Below are 15,995 nucleotides of genomic sequence, written 5' to 3' on the forward strand. Positions count from 1 at the left end.
TATCTACACTACCGGCAAGGTAGTCCAGTAAAAATGGTACCTGTTTGCGGAACATCGACGGAGTTTGACTACTTTCTAAAATCGTATCTCGAGCGGAACTTACGAGCAACGAATTTTTCTATTCTGCGTAATGATCTTTTCAAGTTTCGATGATGGTTTCGTTGTGACTGAAGTCGTTCGAGTTTAGCATGATCCAGTGTGTTTACAATGTTCTTTTGCTGTTTATCGTAAATCGGTCACATACATTTCTTAAGTTGAGTTAAATTCAGAGAAATCGACGATGTTATTACGAGTAACTGATTTTTAATTGTATTACCGTTTAACAGAAATGTGGATTGATTCGGTGAAAGTTAGAGATGTGGGAAGAGGAGTATCGTCTTATAAGCGTTCGATTAGGGTATCTGGTGCTGAGGTAGGTAAGCGAATTTTTTCGTTTCGTTATGCAATGTATATAAGAGAAATGCTTTCGAAATAGTTTTATTGAGACGTTACAACAATAAGCATGCAAAGATTACATTGAGACCAGAACCTTATAACGATGTTGATTTATTTCAACACATCTGTTAAGTACAATTGGCTTGCGAGAAAATCGCTTATGTCAGTTCACAGCGGTACTGTAAGAGATACTCTTGAAATATACGTTTCACACGAGCATATTCGAATTGTATTTAAACCTTGAGACATAAAATATGTTTTGATATGTTCATCTTCCACATTTCAATCACCTTTTTAATTTATAAATATTCTTTCGATTGTCCTAAAATTCAACACATTACATAAATTACTTTTTGTTTAATACTTTTTCCATTAACTTAACGTATAAACTTAATTTTGCATCAATACCCTTAATCTAGATATTTTAAATTTTGTAGATAATTTTAAACACATTTCGTAACATTATTCTGTAACAAATATGCGAAATTGACATCGATCGTGTATTTCACGAGTATCTTCTTATAACATGTTTTTATTGACATGTTGTATGTGTATAACTATTGCAACGTTTTAACAGCACTGACGACGATAGTAAATAATCTCCGCTACTGTTAGCAATTCTTATTTAATTACGATTTCATCACAGTTCGATTATGTTTTCTTCGTTAAATTTTAGCTATATACATTTACATAATATTTTAAAAAATAATAAACAGAGCAGTACCAATATGTGATCTCTTTTTCGAGACTTATTATGTAGTGATTGTATTGTTTTGTTTACGTTCGCAAGGTTGCATTTTTGAGACTAATAGTTGTTATGTAAAATTCTAATCTTGTCAGTCTGCTTAATACATTTTTTTAATATCTAACATTTTTACCTATTCAGTATTAATAATTTGTGTAACGTCCACCGAACAGAAATTAAAATTTTAATTAATTGAAATATTACTACAGTAGAGAACATAATTTTCATTTAAAAATGATCATGTAATACGATATTAGTCTCCACAATGAAACGAGACAAGTAAAGTTCATTTTCGACGCAGAATATTTCTAATAATTTTGAAGGTGAAGTATCAGATGAAGTGTAGAAGTACCTATTCTCCGATTGCTTTTAGCAATATATCACTTGTATATACACATTCTTTATGTATTGGTCCACTGAAAATCGACTAAGCAATCTTTTTATTTCCAGAAAAAATTTAACCAAAAAACATGCTGATTTTAAATCTCAATTTCATTGTCAATCTTTTCCAACAGCATATTTTTAACAATATTTCCATTTTTGTTAAGCATAGCTTAGTTGATCGTTCGAGGTTCATGTTTACATAGAGTCTGTTAAGAACCTATTTTCGCAGAATGAATAATGAACAAGTAAATTAATCAATACAACAACCGCCATGAGTGACTCAAAATGGATCTCCGTTTTCGGAATAGGTAGTTGATCCGAATGCAATATCAGAAAAAAGTTTACAGCTACCAATAAAAAAATGACACGTCTATTAAATCGGTTATAATTTTTTATTTGAGGTTTTATTGCCCCTCCGACGGTGGAGTCCGGGTCAATTTCGACCCAGAGTATCGAAATCCGTATTAACTTATTCAGTTTCTGGCGAATTAATTAAATGAAGAGCCGCATTAGGAACAACAGAAAGATTAACACGTCCATGAGAAGTACCTTTAAAAATACGTTATAAAAGATTGACAAATAAAGTAGTAAATGGTTCTAAACATTATTGATTATATAGTCATAAGAATGGCTCGCACGACCTCGAACGTTCAGGAGATTACGTGTTAGCTCGCGTTTATGTTTCTAAAAATGAATTGAAAAAGAACGTGCGAACCCGTTAGCGTCGAATTAACATATTCAATGACCCATATCGCCGTATTATCGTATGAGAGATATAAAAATAGATTTCTACACACGCTCCGTTAAGCTTTTCGTTTAAAAAACAACACATGTATCACTTGAGGATTGTCGCTTTCGTTAGATTTTTCTCATTTCGACGGTATTTCGCCTTCCGCTCGCTATACGCGGCCCGCGGGCCACAATCGGCCCGTTCTCCCACTTCTTCATTCTGTTAAGGTGGGAAGTGACGTTCCCCCACTATTTGACACGGTGGTATAGGCCAGAAGCGCATGACATTTGTTCCTATCGCTGACCTATTCCTATCGTATATCAGGCCTGGGCAACTTCTTCTCCCCCGTCGCTTCACGACCCCCACTACCAGTGTACAGGTTCCCCCACCACTGGCCAATTCATATTACCCTACTGTGCTTTTATATCTCTCCTGGATACAACCTCCTATATAGGGTCCTAGCTCCCCGTCCCTTCTCCATAGGAACATGGTGGGGGGTCTCAGGAGTGGGAAGAGGACGCATGTGGCTCGCGGGAAATTTCTTTCCCGCTGTCGCTTCATGACTCCCACTATCAGCATACCATGTGCAATGTATGCATGTGCAATGTATGCATGTACATCTAGCAGTTCATAGGAGTTTGGTGGGGAACCGAAAAATAGGGAGAGGAGTCGTCTGTGGCTCGCGAGCCGCAAGTTGCCCAAGAGGCCCGTCGTATATTATAACATAAAAAGGAGCCTGTGGGGGAACGGACAGATAGATGGTGGGGACCGTGTGTAACCCCGCGACGAAGAAGTTGGCCTAGCTATACAATATTCACGAATTCCATTCGATTTCTGTAAACGACGCCTGCGAGACACATCTTCGATCAAATTTGAAAATTGATTGCAACGTCGCACCTTAGAAAATGTAAGTGTGATCAGATATAGGCCGCATCCGCGTGAAGTTACGAAGTTATGGTTACAAAAAATTAGGCTGTTGCATATGAAATGTTCGATTTTTGAATGCAAATGTTACGAAGCGGTTTGATCACGAAATACTATTGTAGCCTGCAGGTTTATTGTACAACCGTTTTAAGGTACGAAGCTGATCTTTATGGTCATGTCTTCAGTTTTTATTCGGATATTCTAATTTTACTTTTACATAAACTTGATTTCAATGTCCGTCAATGTGACGACGATTGCCGTCGATACTGGTGACAGCATTATGCGACGTTTGACCAAAATATGGTAGTGAATGAACGCACCATTCGTCGATGGTAGAGAATACTCAATTTATATATTTATGCATTCGTGACAAAAATGAACAGGTGAAATACAAAACTGCGAAGACATTAATAGAATTCAAGACTATTGTTACACTATTTTCGACACGAAGGAATAGTTACAAAAAAATTCATGTTTATGTAATTATAATTGACATAACAAATTTTCATTTCGTATAAAGATCTGTAGTCAACATGTGACAATCTAGTAAATGGAGAGAGCGAGCGACCAAAAAATTCAATTTCCACCATAATACAATCAATAATATTACCTAATATTATTAATAATCTTACCTTGATCAACAAGTTAATTTAGAAAAATTTTTGATTAACGTGGCTGTTCAAAATCGGAAATTTCACATGCAGCGGCCGAATAGAACACGGTAATGTTCAGACGTTAGTTATTGCGATTTTCTTAAACATAACGCTAGATGTATTACACTATTGTATAAATATGTTCTCGTGTAACATACACACGTGAAAGAAGTCCGATCGGATGTAACAAAACCGTGTTACACGCGTGCAGATGCATCCGTGGAGCAAGTATGGTTTTTCCACCGATCACGGTTTTATTGGGTTCACTCGTAAATAACTTCCGCCATAGATATTGGAAAATTATTAACATCAGAAGCACCGAGCAGCTGAAGCGAATCGTTTTTAGTTTCTTATGAAAACTGCGAGAGCAGATTTTTTGCGACTTCGCGTGACCGTTATTTGCACGATGTGAAATTTAATAATTTTCCACGCAAGTGTCTCTTTGATTACAATAATTACGAAATGAACCATTTAAGATACGAATCGCATGTTTCTAATGCTAAATGATAAAAAGTAACAATGGAATTATTTCAACTGAATGATACTTTTCGAGTCCAACAATGATCGTGAATTAACTTTGGGATATGCAAAACAGAAGTTATTTACTTACTAGTGGATTATCGGAAAGACTGTGAACCTTTTTGAATTTTTCAACCGGAAACTACATATCGGAGTGGTGCATTCTCGGTTCTACAGTTGCAAAAATTAAAAATAAACTTGCTATTAGTACTGTAGAGAGATTTGAAAATTTTTCATTTTCCGACAACCCAATAGCCTCAGTTATGAGTCATTTAACCCTTTGGATGCTATGCCGGAGTCATTCGTGACCCGTAGTGGTGGGGATAAGCTCGAGGAGCGACCGTCAATATGTACAATTTTACTCCGATATAAGACGACGCTTTTTATTTCGAAATAAGAAAATCCCCTCTTCTGCCCTCTTCTTCTTCTTCATCCGAAATACGACGAAAGCCGGTCCCGAGCCATTGCCTTATATCGAATGAAAACTGTAGTGAAATATCGGCGTGGGTCAGAAATGACTCCGAGGGTTAATAGTATCTGCTGATAGTCCGGTGTAACGCGAGCAGATGTAGTCATTCAAATGATGTTTCCAGTAGGTGCTGTAGAGCACTGCAAAATTTCTTTCGATGCGTCCTTCTAGTAAACATTCTCTACCCTCATTTGAAAACACAGTTTTTCACAAGTATTTACACGGTTTTTTTATCATTTTAGATATCTTCTACAGCAAGCTATTTTGCTAGGATAACTCCTGTTCTGAAACGGTCGTATGATACCTCAAACATAAAAAATTAACAATCAATATTTATAACTATCTTATAACTACTACCATCCGTTGTCATTAACATAACATTTCTTTCTGTTAAACAAAAACAACTAAATTTACACATACGCATATTAAATTAATACATAAACTTGGTTAGATTTAATCGAATAAATCAAACAACGAAGTTTTAAATAAATTACAGCTGAATAAATTTAATTAAATCGTGAACTGAATAAATTATTCATAGTTGATACAATACCTTAAAAGAAGTTTGTCATTCTGAAAAATGCAATGTCAGCATTGCTATTGTTATGCTGAGATTGAGCTTGTTATTCTGAAAAAAATGTCAGCATTACACTAAGGAAATGATACTGCGTTACTAATTATTCTGCAACAGTTTTGCTACTTGTATCAAACACAGGACCCAAAGGGGTTCGTTAATTTTAAACTATATTATCATTTTACAATGATAATACTGTATTCTTCGTTCTTGCACATTATATTGAAAACAATTTATAGAATATTCTTTAATGTCATTACAAAGAGATATATTCTCTATATTTTTTATACTTCAAGGTATATATATGTATATTATACACGTGTAAAGTTGTTAGTAACAATTAGACTGCAGATTTCGTGCAGTTATAATACATAATTTCCTCAGACCAAGTATAGCGAAGTGTTTATAAGAAAGTTTGGTGAGGAATATATTTTATTAGCGTCTCGATTAGAACCTTATCTGAGCAAACGATTTTTTTCCTTCCACCAGCTATAAACCAGCTCATAAAAATTTGGTTTTGCATACGCGTTTGCGGTAATCATCAATGTACAAAAACAGAAATTAATTATGCTATCGGTCTCTATTTTGCTAGTTGTATACAAAATTCTACTTGTTTTCACTGAACAGGTTGTAACATTCATTTGATAGATTTTGTATAGCTACACTGAGTTTTTACGATTGTTTATCGCAGAAATATGTTTCAGAATTTGATCGCAACTTCCGTAGCGTCCATTTCAAATGTTTAGTTCTTATTACGTACAAAGATGTATGTATTCATTATTTGTCATTGGTTTGGTAAACAATAATTTTGGTTAGAATCATGGAAATAATAGTATTACGTATTAATGTAGGCGATTGTCCTTGAACGAAAGATTAATTTGCTCTTACGCTATGCTTTAAGATCGTTCGAGATTGTTAGCGTCAATGCTATTTATAACGCAACGAGAAGAATTTCACTATTCAACCTGTTCCCCGGGGAAACCAGATCCTTCGTCGGTGCTATTTGATTATAGTAATTGATGATCCTTTGTTTTTTCATTTATTGGCTAAATGTTTAACAAATTAATATTATGGTATTCACCTTGACAGGGGTATAGGTTGTGTTACGTAATTTTCAATGACTTTGAAAACAAATAATTTCCTGATTATCAGATTAATAATATACACAACCATGCGGACAGAAAATGAGTAATCATTTATACGGCATTATTAAAGCTATTCTTGATTCAACAATGTTTCTGAACTTAAAAATCTTTTTTTTTTGTAAAAAAAAAAAGAAGACAATAACCGTGACGAAACGCTACGTAGAATTAGTTTTATTTACTAAACGCAATTTTTGGGATGTCTTATACAGTAGCTAATTTATCAAACTCACATTACTTGTTGAACAGTCGAAATAGTTGATGCTCTAACAAATGTGTCTCTCCACAACAAGGATCTGCATTAATGTTATATAATGCTAGTTATTTAACAGTGTTTCGAAACTCTTTTAAACGCGCAGATATGTAAAAGTTCAATTACACTTTTAAACGAGAGATCATCCAGCTGTAACATATGTATGTAACGTCTGTTTTCTTCGATTAAAATAAATATGCTTTTATTTTTGAATATATTAATTGATAAATGCCATATTGGAGTGGACATACGTTCGCTATTGAATTACAATATTTCTCATATCTCGTTAAAAAATTGTGTTCTAAATGTTTTGAAACCAGAACAGACGTTCTTTATTGCCTCTAAAGGTTCCATTCTTCTAAACGCTACTACACACGAGCTAATTTATAAAGTATTATTCATCTACTCTGTACAATGGTTGTGTTTATGAAATCCAGAATCATTTAAAAAAAAATAGCGTTCTGATCTTTTTAACTGTGTGCCCCCACTTTGAAAAATCTGAAAAAATTATATTTATTATAACAACCGTAACGAGATGCTAGCACTGAAAAAATATTGTAGTATCTCATAACTTCTGCAAGAAGTCGGAATTTCAAAATTGTGTTTACTTTATAAAATTCGGTTTCGAAGCTAAAAATTCTGAAAAATTCGTAGATGTGCATTCTAATAGCTAAAATATGCCTGATTTATTTCAGAATTTTCAATTGAAGAGGATAAGAGAAATTACGGAAAACCCTGATTTTCTTTGTCACCCCGTTACTACCTGTCGACATATCGAGTTGAAAATTGGCACAAAATATTTTCTTTGGATAAACTATCGAATGGCCTATTGTAATTTCAATTTGGTTTGGGGGCACTTTTGACCTCCTTATCCGGCTACACCCGTTGTACTGTTTTAATTTTCTTTAAACTATCTCGGAATTCCTTAAATAAATTCTTGTTTTACTAAAGCTAGTTTTATAGAATAGAAAGAAAAATTTTGTAAAAGAAAGTTTTTAAGTATGTTGTTAAATATATTGTACTTCAATGGCAAGCGCTGTTCTTGGAACAGAGAAGCGAATTTACAGTAACCGAAGAAGACAGCCATTTTGTACGTTAGAATCCGACATTAGCGAAAACTTGACGAACATTTAGTATTGTAAAGACACCTGACAGAGCTATTTCTTTAAGCTATTTGAGAAAGTTAGGCAACCGTTTTCGGATATTAAGATATAGTCTTACAGAGTCATCACACTTCGTCGTCCGCTATGTACAACGTTTCTTCGTGCGGCGATCGATCGTTGAAATTTCCACTAACTAATCGATCGGTTTTCTGATCGTTCGACCTATGCAGTTCCACCACCAAATTCTCCGTTCTCAACGAGTAGTATTTTTCATTACCGTCTGTCGGGCTTTCCACACAATTTTCCGGGAGGTTCTCCAATTCCGGTTCCTCGAGCAAGGCATCGACCTCGGTCAGTCCTTCGGAAGAAATGGCAGCGGCGATCGGCTCGTCTATATCGATTCCGTGACCGTCATCCGAGATGTCAGCTCGACTTCCTTCGGTGTCAACCGACGCTGTCGTGAAATACTTGAATTCGGTATCGATCCCGCCGCTCTCGATCACCGCCTGCGTGTTCAGCGAGTGTCTGCTCGACTCTTTGTGGTGTTTATCGAAGGATTGTCTTCTATTGTCGTCTGATCTGGACTGATAGAGCTTCGGTTGACGTTGTCTCTTTAGATTTTCACCGCTGGCGCTGCTCGCCCTTGATCTGATTCCCACCTCGTCCGACAGATATTTCACGCAATCGACGCTGAATCTGTCCACTGACAACTTTCTGCAATAAATGCAGAAATGTTCATTGATCTTTTGCGCGGTGGTGGACAAAGGTGTTTGCATACCATTTGAACTCTCGAAATTGCACCGTTAAATAATTTTTTACACATTCTCACGTAACAAATTTTCGTTTCCGCGTTATAATTGGATTATGAAGCGCATTCGCGAATAAACTGTGTGAATAGTGATTAATGTTTGATAATATATCTGAGGTGCACCGTACCTGTAATCTCCCCTTCGGAAGTCAGGACTCCTTCTAAATTCCAGACTCGCTTTCCGTTGACCCATTGATCTTTCGATCCTACGTTCACTTCCAACTTTATCGAAAGACATTTTATGGAAGCTCGGCGAGGAAATCTTGCGGAAATCTCTGGGAGATACTTTCATGAGATCTTTCGTTGCGGCTAGCTCCTCGACCAGTCTTATATCTACCGAATTTCTTTTTCCTAGCATAAAACACTTCGGATGTTCAATACATTTGTTCGTGGAAAGAAAGAGAGAAATTATATCTAACAAAAGTTCGTACAGTTTTACGTTTTCCGTTTACTGCATCGGTTAACCGCGAAAATCCAATTATATTCAATTATATTCAAGAGTTTTTCGTTTCTGAGGACTGACCTGATAGATTATGCGAGTAACCGCGAGTGTTCTGCGACCAAACCGATTCATCCACCTCTTCGACCTTCGTTTGACGAAGTAGTTGGTGTCGTCTAGCAGTGTCCGACCTGTCCTTCACTTTCAGTGTAACTGGACCTTTATTGGGAATGTGCAAATCCATCGCCATTGAAATTTGACTGCCGCCCAACTTCTGTTGCTCCAAGCTTTCTCTGCTCGTCTGTTTAAATTGTATGAATTATAAGATGCAATCATTCAGTCGCAAGAAATGATTATTCCGTTTGATTCCCGTCAGATTTCGAATTTTATGCATTTATGGCAATCCACGACGAAACGAAAAATCTATAGAAATGTAACACTCTTTTATGATGAACCTGTTAATAATTTTTGCGTTTGCAAATTGTTCAAAATTCTAATTTTTCGTAATTTATTTATTGCAAGGAACGTGCCATTGGTAGTTTTATTAAAATAATGTGAAACGAAGCAATGCCGAAGTATTGATTGTATAACAAAATAAAAATTTTCTACCTGAATTGCAACAAGCTAGAGTGAAATAAAAATTTATTTTTATTTTTAACATGTTTAATAGGTTGAAAATAATGTGATAGTATTTTTAAACTCTTCTAATGTTGTTACCGCCTTAAATTACGCCTACTCATTTTTGTTACAAATGCATAAAAATTGATTGGAAAACTCATTGAGTATCTATACATATTTCGTATACCTGATGTGTGCTGTAGCTTGGATTGTCAACGGAGAGGGCATGTCTTTGCAACAATTCCGGATTTAACAATGCGCATCCAGCGTATTTTGGGGTTCTTTTGCGGGGCGATTTCTTGTCTATCAAAGTGGGCGCGCTGGGACTCTTTTTAATACAATGCCCAGTCTGTTTGTCGTCCAGTTCCTTCGAGAATTGCATAAATTCCGCAGTCAACTGTTTCCTCAAAACTTCGTGGATGCTTGGACTCGGACTCCTGTTCACCCTAAACAAACCGAGCTGGTGGTCCCATTTGGTCGTCTGACTAGATATAGATCTCCGGTTACGCTGATTTTTTATAGTCTTTATTGTTGACGTTTGATTAAAGCGAAATCGTGCCGGCACCACTTTGGCAGCGTTATCACGAGCCTCGAAGGTCATTACGCAAGCTGCTACTACGATAAATCCTGTAAATTTGTATCGCGTTACTTCAAGATTATGGTTTGCCAAGAACTATTCTCGAACGATTGTGTATGAATTATTTTTTAGGTGTGGAATGAATAAATTAAGTTTTTTATTAATCAGGTAAGATTTAATTGTGTTCTTGATTCAAGTTTAAACATTAAGACGGGCGCGTGTGTATTTATATGTGTAATGAAAATATTCCAGAACATTACGTGACGTTACGATCCTTTTTATTTTTTAACTTTACGTCTCGAAGCGTCGCGTAAACAATCTATTTTGAAGACATGTCGTGCGCAAAGACAAACGCGATACGTTTAACACTAAATTTATCAGCAGCAGTCGAATGACCAGTTTCAAATATTTCATTTTGTGATTATTGAAGTTATAAAGATCTTTCGATGAAAAATTATTGATTAAATATTTTTATTCAAGCACGTGTTATAGTAAAAAGTGTGCAAAATCTGAATTCATTAAATTTTGTCATTTTTACAAGGCAACACATGATAACACCTTAAAGAGAATTTTTAAGAGTTAAATTTATTTACATATTTATTTTATCTGTCGATTAACCATTACATAATATTATAAAATACGAGAGAAAGTGTAAACAAATGTTTGCTCTACTGAAAATGGTACAATTTTAAATTTAAACACTGTTTATTAGAATTCCTTTGAATAAGTACCATATATCTTTATGTATATTTATTGTATATATTCTCAATGATACAATAATTATGGTATAATCTATTTAACGACTGAAACCTGTAAATTGTATGATCATTTATTAAAAATCTACTAATCTAATGTGTAAGTATCTCAGTGAATTTCTCAGATATAAATCTTCTGAAAACTGGTATTAGATGACTTTGACCTATAAAAATAATTTTGTAGTATATTATAGTTGAATTCATTTACCAATTTAAAAAAAAAAAATCAATTTACCATTTCAAAAACATTTTAATATTCATAAGTTTTTCAATCTACTCAAATTTCGGTTTCAAGCAGAGGAGTACTGTGAGCCTCCATAGCTCAGGGGTTAGAGCACTGGTCTTGTAAACCAGGGGTCGAGAGTTCGAATCTCTCTGGGGGCAACTTTTTTTTGTTTTTTTTTTCATATAATAAATATAAACGAAATACACGTATGCTTCCGATTTTAATGATAATTAATCGAAAAATATTTTTTTCATGCCACAAAAGTATCATAAAATTAACGTTCTATTCTCAACTGATTGGCTATGTCTATTTGATTTCGCTTGCTCTGTTTATTGTAATTCCAACTACATAACATGCAGTAGTAATAAATTAATGCAGTAGTAATAAATAAATGTATAAATTCAATTAACTTTTGTACGTAGATTTAATTGCAGATTTGAATTAAAACTTTGCTTGTAGAAAATAGCATTGAATTGTGACTTAGGAACATATCTTTTGTGTTAGATTAGTGTTTGTCGCGATAATATTTTACACACATTTGTTTATTATAAACAATTTTTAGTTTTTGCGTGTTTTGATCTATGATACATTAAATAGTCATACACAATAGAAGGTAGGGTTTTGAATGTGGCTTAAGAATTGAAAATGTAACTTAAAGGAAAAAGTAGAAACACTATACATGCAACAGTGATAGTGAACGTTACCTCCTACACCCATAACGATTGGTCCAGCGTAACTAAGGTTGTTCAGATGAAATCCACGAGACTCATTCTTCACTCTTATTGTTAGATTACCTCTAACTTCTTGTGCCACGGAAAGCTGGTCTGCGAAGTATCCTATATGACATGCATCATTAACAAATTCTATTAATTGTTTCGATAGTGTGATTTCAAAAATGTAATTTTAATGTGTTTTAACATTATTTTAAATGTAACAAATGTTCATGACTGAATAAATAAAAGCAGCATTCATTACGAATGAAAAGAAGAGTGGGGAGAGATCTGGTTGCGAAAGTAGATCTAGTTGTAGTCGTTCCAGCCAGTTACCGGATAAAATCACTTTTCTGCCATTTGCATAATATTCTGAATCACGAATGTGTTTAGTGCAGCATAGGGTACTTCGCTATAAAGAAATCCAGTAATTGTAGAAAACAAGATTTTGTAAAGAACGTTGGAAATAGATGACATAAGTATTACTTTCATTTTATGTAAACACTTGAGATATTAATATGAGATGAGAGATTAATACTGTATATTTATGTAATAATACAATACTGGGAAAACAAGTGCTCATAATAATAATAAATATTTCCAAGGTACTATTAAAATTGTAAAGAACATAAACAAATTTTAATAGATTTGAAAAACTTACTAGTTTTCAAAATGGTAAATTCTCAAAATTACGAATACTTGCTCTACGTTTTATTCTATATTACTATTTGCTACTGCTGCCAACTGTGAATTAAATATTGAACTAAAACTAACTTAGAACGATTGACATCGTCAATTTGTTGTGAAATAGTGGTGTTAATAGAAAAAAAGTATTTCCCAAACTCAACATTTATTACTAATTAATTTGTCTCTATCTCGTTTGTTACTAATAAAGATTAAAGAATAGTTTGTTACTAATAAAAATTTTTCGCAAACACAAAAAATGTCGCAAGAAAAATCCTACAGGAAAGTCTTGATCTAATTGTAAGCCCAATCCTCGGGTCCGTGCTGTGACATAGATTTTTGCGACCGCGCCGAACGTAGAAAAGGACAGTGCTTGTAAACACGGGACTGGCGACCGAAGGCGTACTGCATACCGTGAATTAAATTAAACCACTAAATACAGTTCAAATTATATCGTGTTTAGTGTCATTTTAATCAGAAAAATGCCAGAAATAAGTTGATGAAAGTCCCATAAAAAAATAATAAAAAATAAAGAAGTTTTGTAATTGGATTATGTAGTAGTTCACACCGATGTACCCGATCTGGTATCGGACTACGCGGCATGTTTAAACTTTATACTGTTCGGCGACCGAGGCAGCTCGAGCTTCTTGGCCCCTCGCTGGGTATGTCTCCCAGTGGAGGGGATAGGCGACCTGACTAAGATCATGTTGCTCCATTCGGCTTAAATCGAGACTTTACTGTACTTTAGAAATGCTTACTAACTGTTTGTACATGTATTTTCAATAAATAAAATTTGACCCTTACAACAACTACAAAAATTATAAGATGATTTAGTACTGCACACGATTTACGGTATTATACATACTTATATATTAACGTTGTCCTGCCATATGGGAAAGCTTGGCGATAAGGAAAACTAAAAAGACTACTCACCTATAGTCGCCATGCAAGCTCCTAAAAGCATTAATAGCAGGCCAATTCCAAGAGCTTCGCAGGCGTACCACAAACACCGTGTTGTCACCTTGTCTCTCACCACCTAATTAATTCAATTGTTTTCGTCAACAGTTCATAGATTGTGCAGTCATCCATTGATTTGAACAAACAAATGGCTCACATTTTTTAAACACTGCTTCGACGCAATTAACGACAAATAATACTACCCCAGGTAAAAAATACTCGATCAGAATCGTTGAAAGAATTATATAAATCTGTATTGAAAATAAAAAATAGTATTGTATGTATATTAACAGTAAATTAAAAAGATTATTAAGAATATTATAAGTATTAGTTCTTTCAAGAAATATAAAATAATGCATTCACCATTTTTTGAAAATTATATAAACAATTTAAGTATCACGAAAAAAGCATTACAATAATTAAAAAATCATGGAACCCTTTATTAAATCGGTGCCCAATTCTATCGTTTTGCGCATTATGAGAAAACAAACACTTTAATTTTTATCAATAATTATAATTTTCGACGTCACATATTTAAACAATCATAATGATAGACCCTTGATTTGGTTGATTGAATATATTTTACCAGGAACAGTACTCGCATAGACTTTTAGTTTATTGGTTAACTTAAAAATACTATGTATAACTTGTTCATTATGTCAAGTTTTAAATCCAGTATAAAATGCTAGTTTATCAAGTAATACATTTGGCTCAATATCTCATATGAGTAAAAATATTCATGCCGTCAAACCTTTTTTATGTTAAAATATTTATGACTACGTACAAATGAAAGCAAAGTAAGATAAATCTTGGACAATTGAATTTTCTACGAGTATTCAAAGGTATTGAACAGAGACTTTCAAAAATATAACAGCTACGTTTTGTTTTAGCTACGTGTACTGAGTAATCGCGTTAACCGACTGAACAATACAACAGCGTTAATAAAATATTAATTTTGAAGTTTCCAGTCCGGCAAAACTTTTTAAATTTACCTGGACATTCCAGTGCGCTCCTGGGCCGCAGGCTCTTCTCTGCGTCCCTTGGTATTGGATGCTTCCTTGGGGCATTTTGCGCTGAAGTTAAATAAATTCTGCGTTATTTACAGGGACCGGTGTTTCAGCGAAGAAACAGTGAGAGAGAGAGAGAGAGAGAGAGAGAGAGAGAGAGAGAGCACGTGCAAGGAGAAAAGTTGATTGGGCATAGGTAAAAAATCAAGATGAACATTTAATAGTACTAATTAATTTAATTGTTTTAATAAGCTGGAAATGGTACAATGATATTTTTAAATTCATTTAACTTTTTCGCTATTTTAAATTTTACTGTCCCATTTTTGACATAAATTCATTAAATCCGTAGTCAATATTAATTGCAATTATCATTTATTGCAGTTATTAATATTCTTAATATTCAATCTTAAAACATTTGGAGTATATTCTTTAGTTTGCTAAACTTTGTATATTCATTATATGGTAAACTTCACTAAAATTCTTATGGATTGTGACTCTTATTATTAATTAGAACAACAATGTTCAAACAAAGGCAACAGACATTTAAATAATAAGTTTTTTAGCAGTCATTTTTAGCATTTTATATTTTGAGGAAGAAGTCTGGGTTCGGCTTGAATAATGCGAGACCGACATGCGAGGGCAAGATAGAATTGAGGTCTTTTGTTGTAGAAATATTTATATGATACGGTTATGTACATGACGTTCCACGCAGGTAGGTCATGCTAGCTTTAAATACACCAAAAGTGGATAGCAAATCGTAAAGGGCATAGTTATATTCTTTTAGACACATCGCATCCGTCAATTTTGACTAATTATTCCCAATTGTATTAACTATGTTTAATATTCTGACTATTTCGACTGTATTAATTAACGTTATAACTATACCATTATAAGCATCAATCTATTTATCGAAATTCAATGTCTGTGTTGAAACGATCTGTTTAATGGTACCATTTATTAGATTAGAAAGTAATAACAGTATTTGATTAATCTGAGATGTATAATTCGTTAGAGAAAACAATAATATCACATTAAGTTGATGTATGTACTCGTGTATCGATAACATCATCATTGATTTCTCGCCAATCCAATTTTCGTAATTATACCCCAACACGCAGGGTCATTTTTAATGAACATAAGAGCAGCAAAATATTGGAATTAAACTGTATTACTCGATTATTGAGATGCAATTCACTGATCAATCTAAGATTAGACTGGTTGCTTAAAAATTTATTTAATTAATATTTTAGGGGTTAAAAGCGCATTGTAGAGATATCGTAACT

General features: G+C 34.1%; 1 protein-coding gene and 1 non-coding gene across 2 annotated transcripts; one reads left to right on the forward strand and one right to left on the reverse strand.

The window, feature by feature from the left end:
- Positions 1-8,056: 8,056 nt before the first annotated feature.
- LOC143354741 (uncharacterized) lies at positions 8,057-14,772 on the reverse strand. Its single transcript, XM_076789062.1, has 7 exons — positions 14,698-14,772; positions 13,682-13,784; positions 12,059-12,190; positions 9,984-10,423; positions 9,253-9,479; positions 8,868-9,116; positions 8,057-8,645 (listed from the first exon to the last, which is right to left on the reverse strand). Exons 1-7 carry the CDS (start codon positions 14,770-14,772, stop codon positions 8,057-8,059), a joined length of 1,815 nt encoding a protein of 604 aa, XP_076645177.1.
- On the forward strand, positions 11,440-11,512 carry Trnat-ugu (transfer RNA threonine (anticodon UGU)). The gene has a single exon. It is a non-coding gene; the product is annotated as a tRNA-Thr (tRNA).
- Positions 14,773-15,995: the final 1,223 nt, after the last annotated feature.

The sequence above is a fragment of the Halictus rubicundus genome, chromosome 1 (genome assembly GCF_050948215.1).
Source record: "Halictus rubicundus isolate RS-2024b chromosome 1, iyHalRubi1_principal, whole genome shotgun sequence".
NCBI lineage: Eukaryota > Metazoa > Arthropoda > Insecta > Hymenoptera > Halictidae > Halictus > Halictus rubicundus.

Excerpts from the sequence above, each read along its gene's own strand:
- LOC143354741 (XM_076789062.1), bottom strand. The coding sequence starts at position 14,772 with ATGCCCCAAGGAAGCATCCAATACCAAGGGACGCAGAGAAGAGCCTGC. Across the intron at positions 13,785-14,697 it reads GAGCGCACTGGAATGTCCAG|GTGGTGAGAGACAAGGTGAC; the intron begins GTAAATTTAAAA and ends TGAATTAATTAG. Across the intron at positions 9,480-9,983 it reads CAAGCTACAGCACACATCAG|ACGAGCAGAGAAAGCTTGGA; the intron begins GTATACGAAATA and ends CAATTTAAACAG.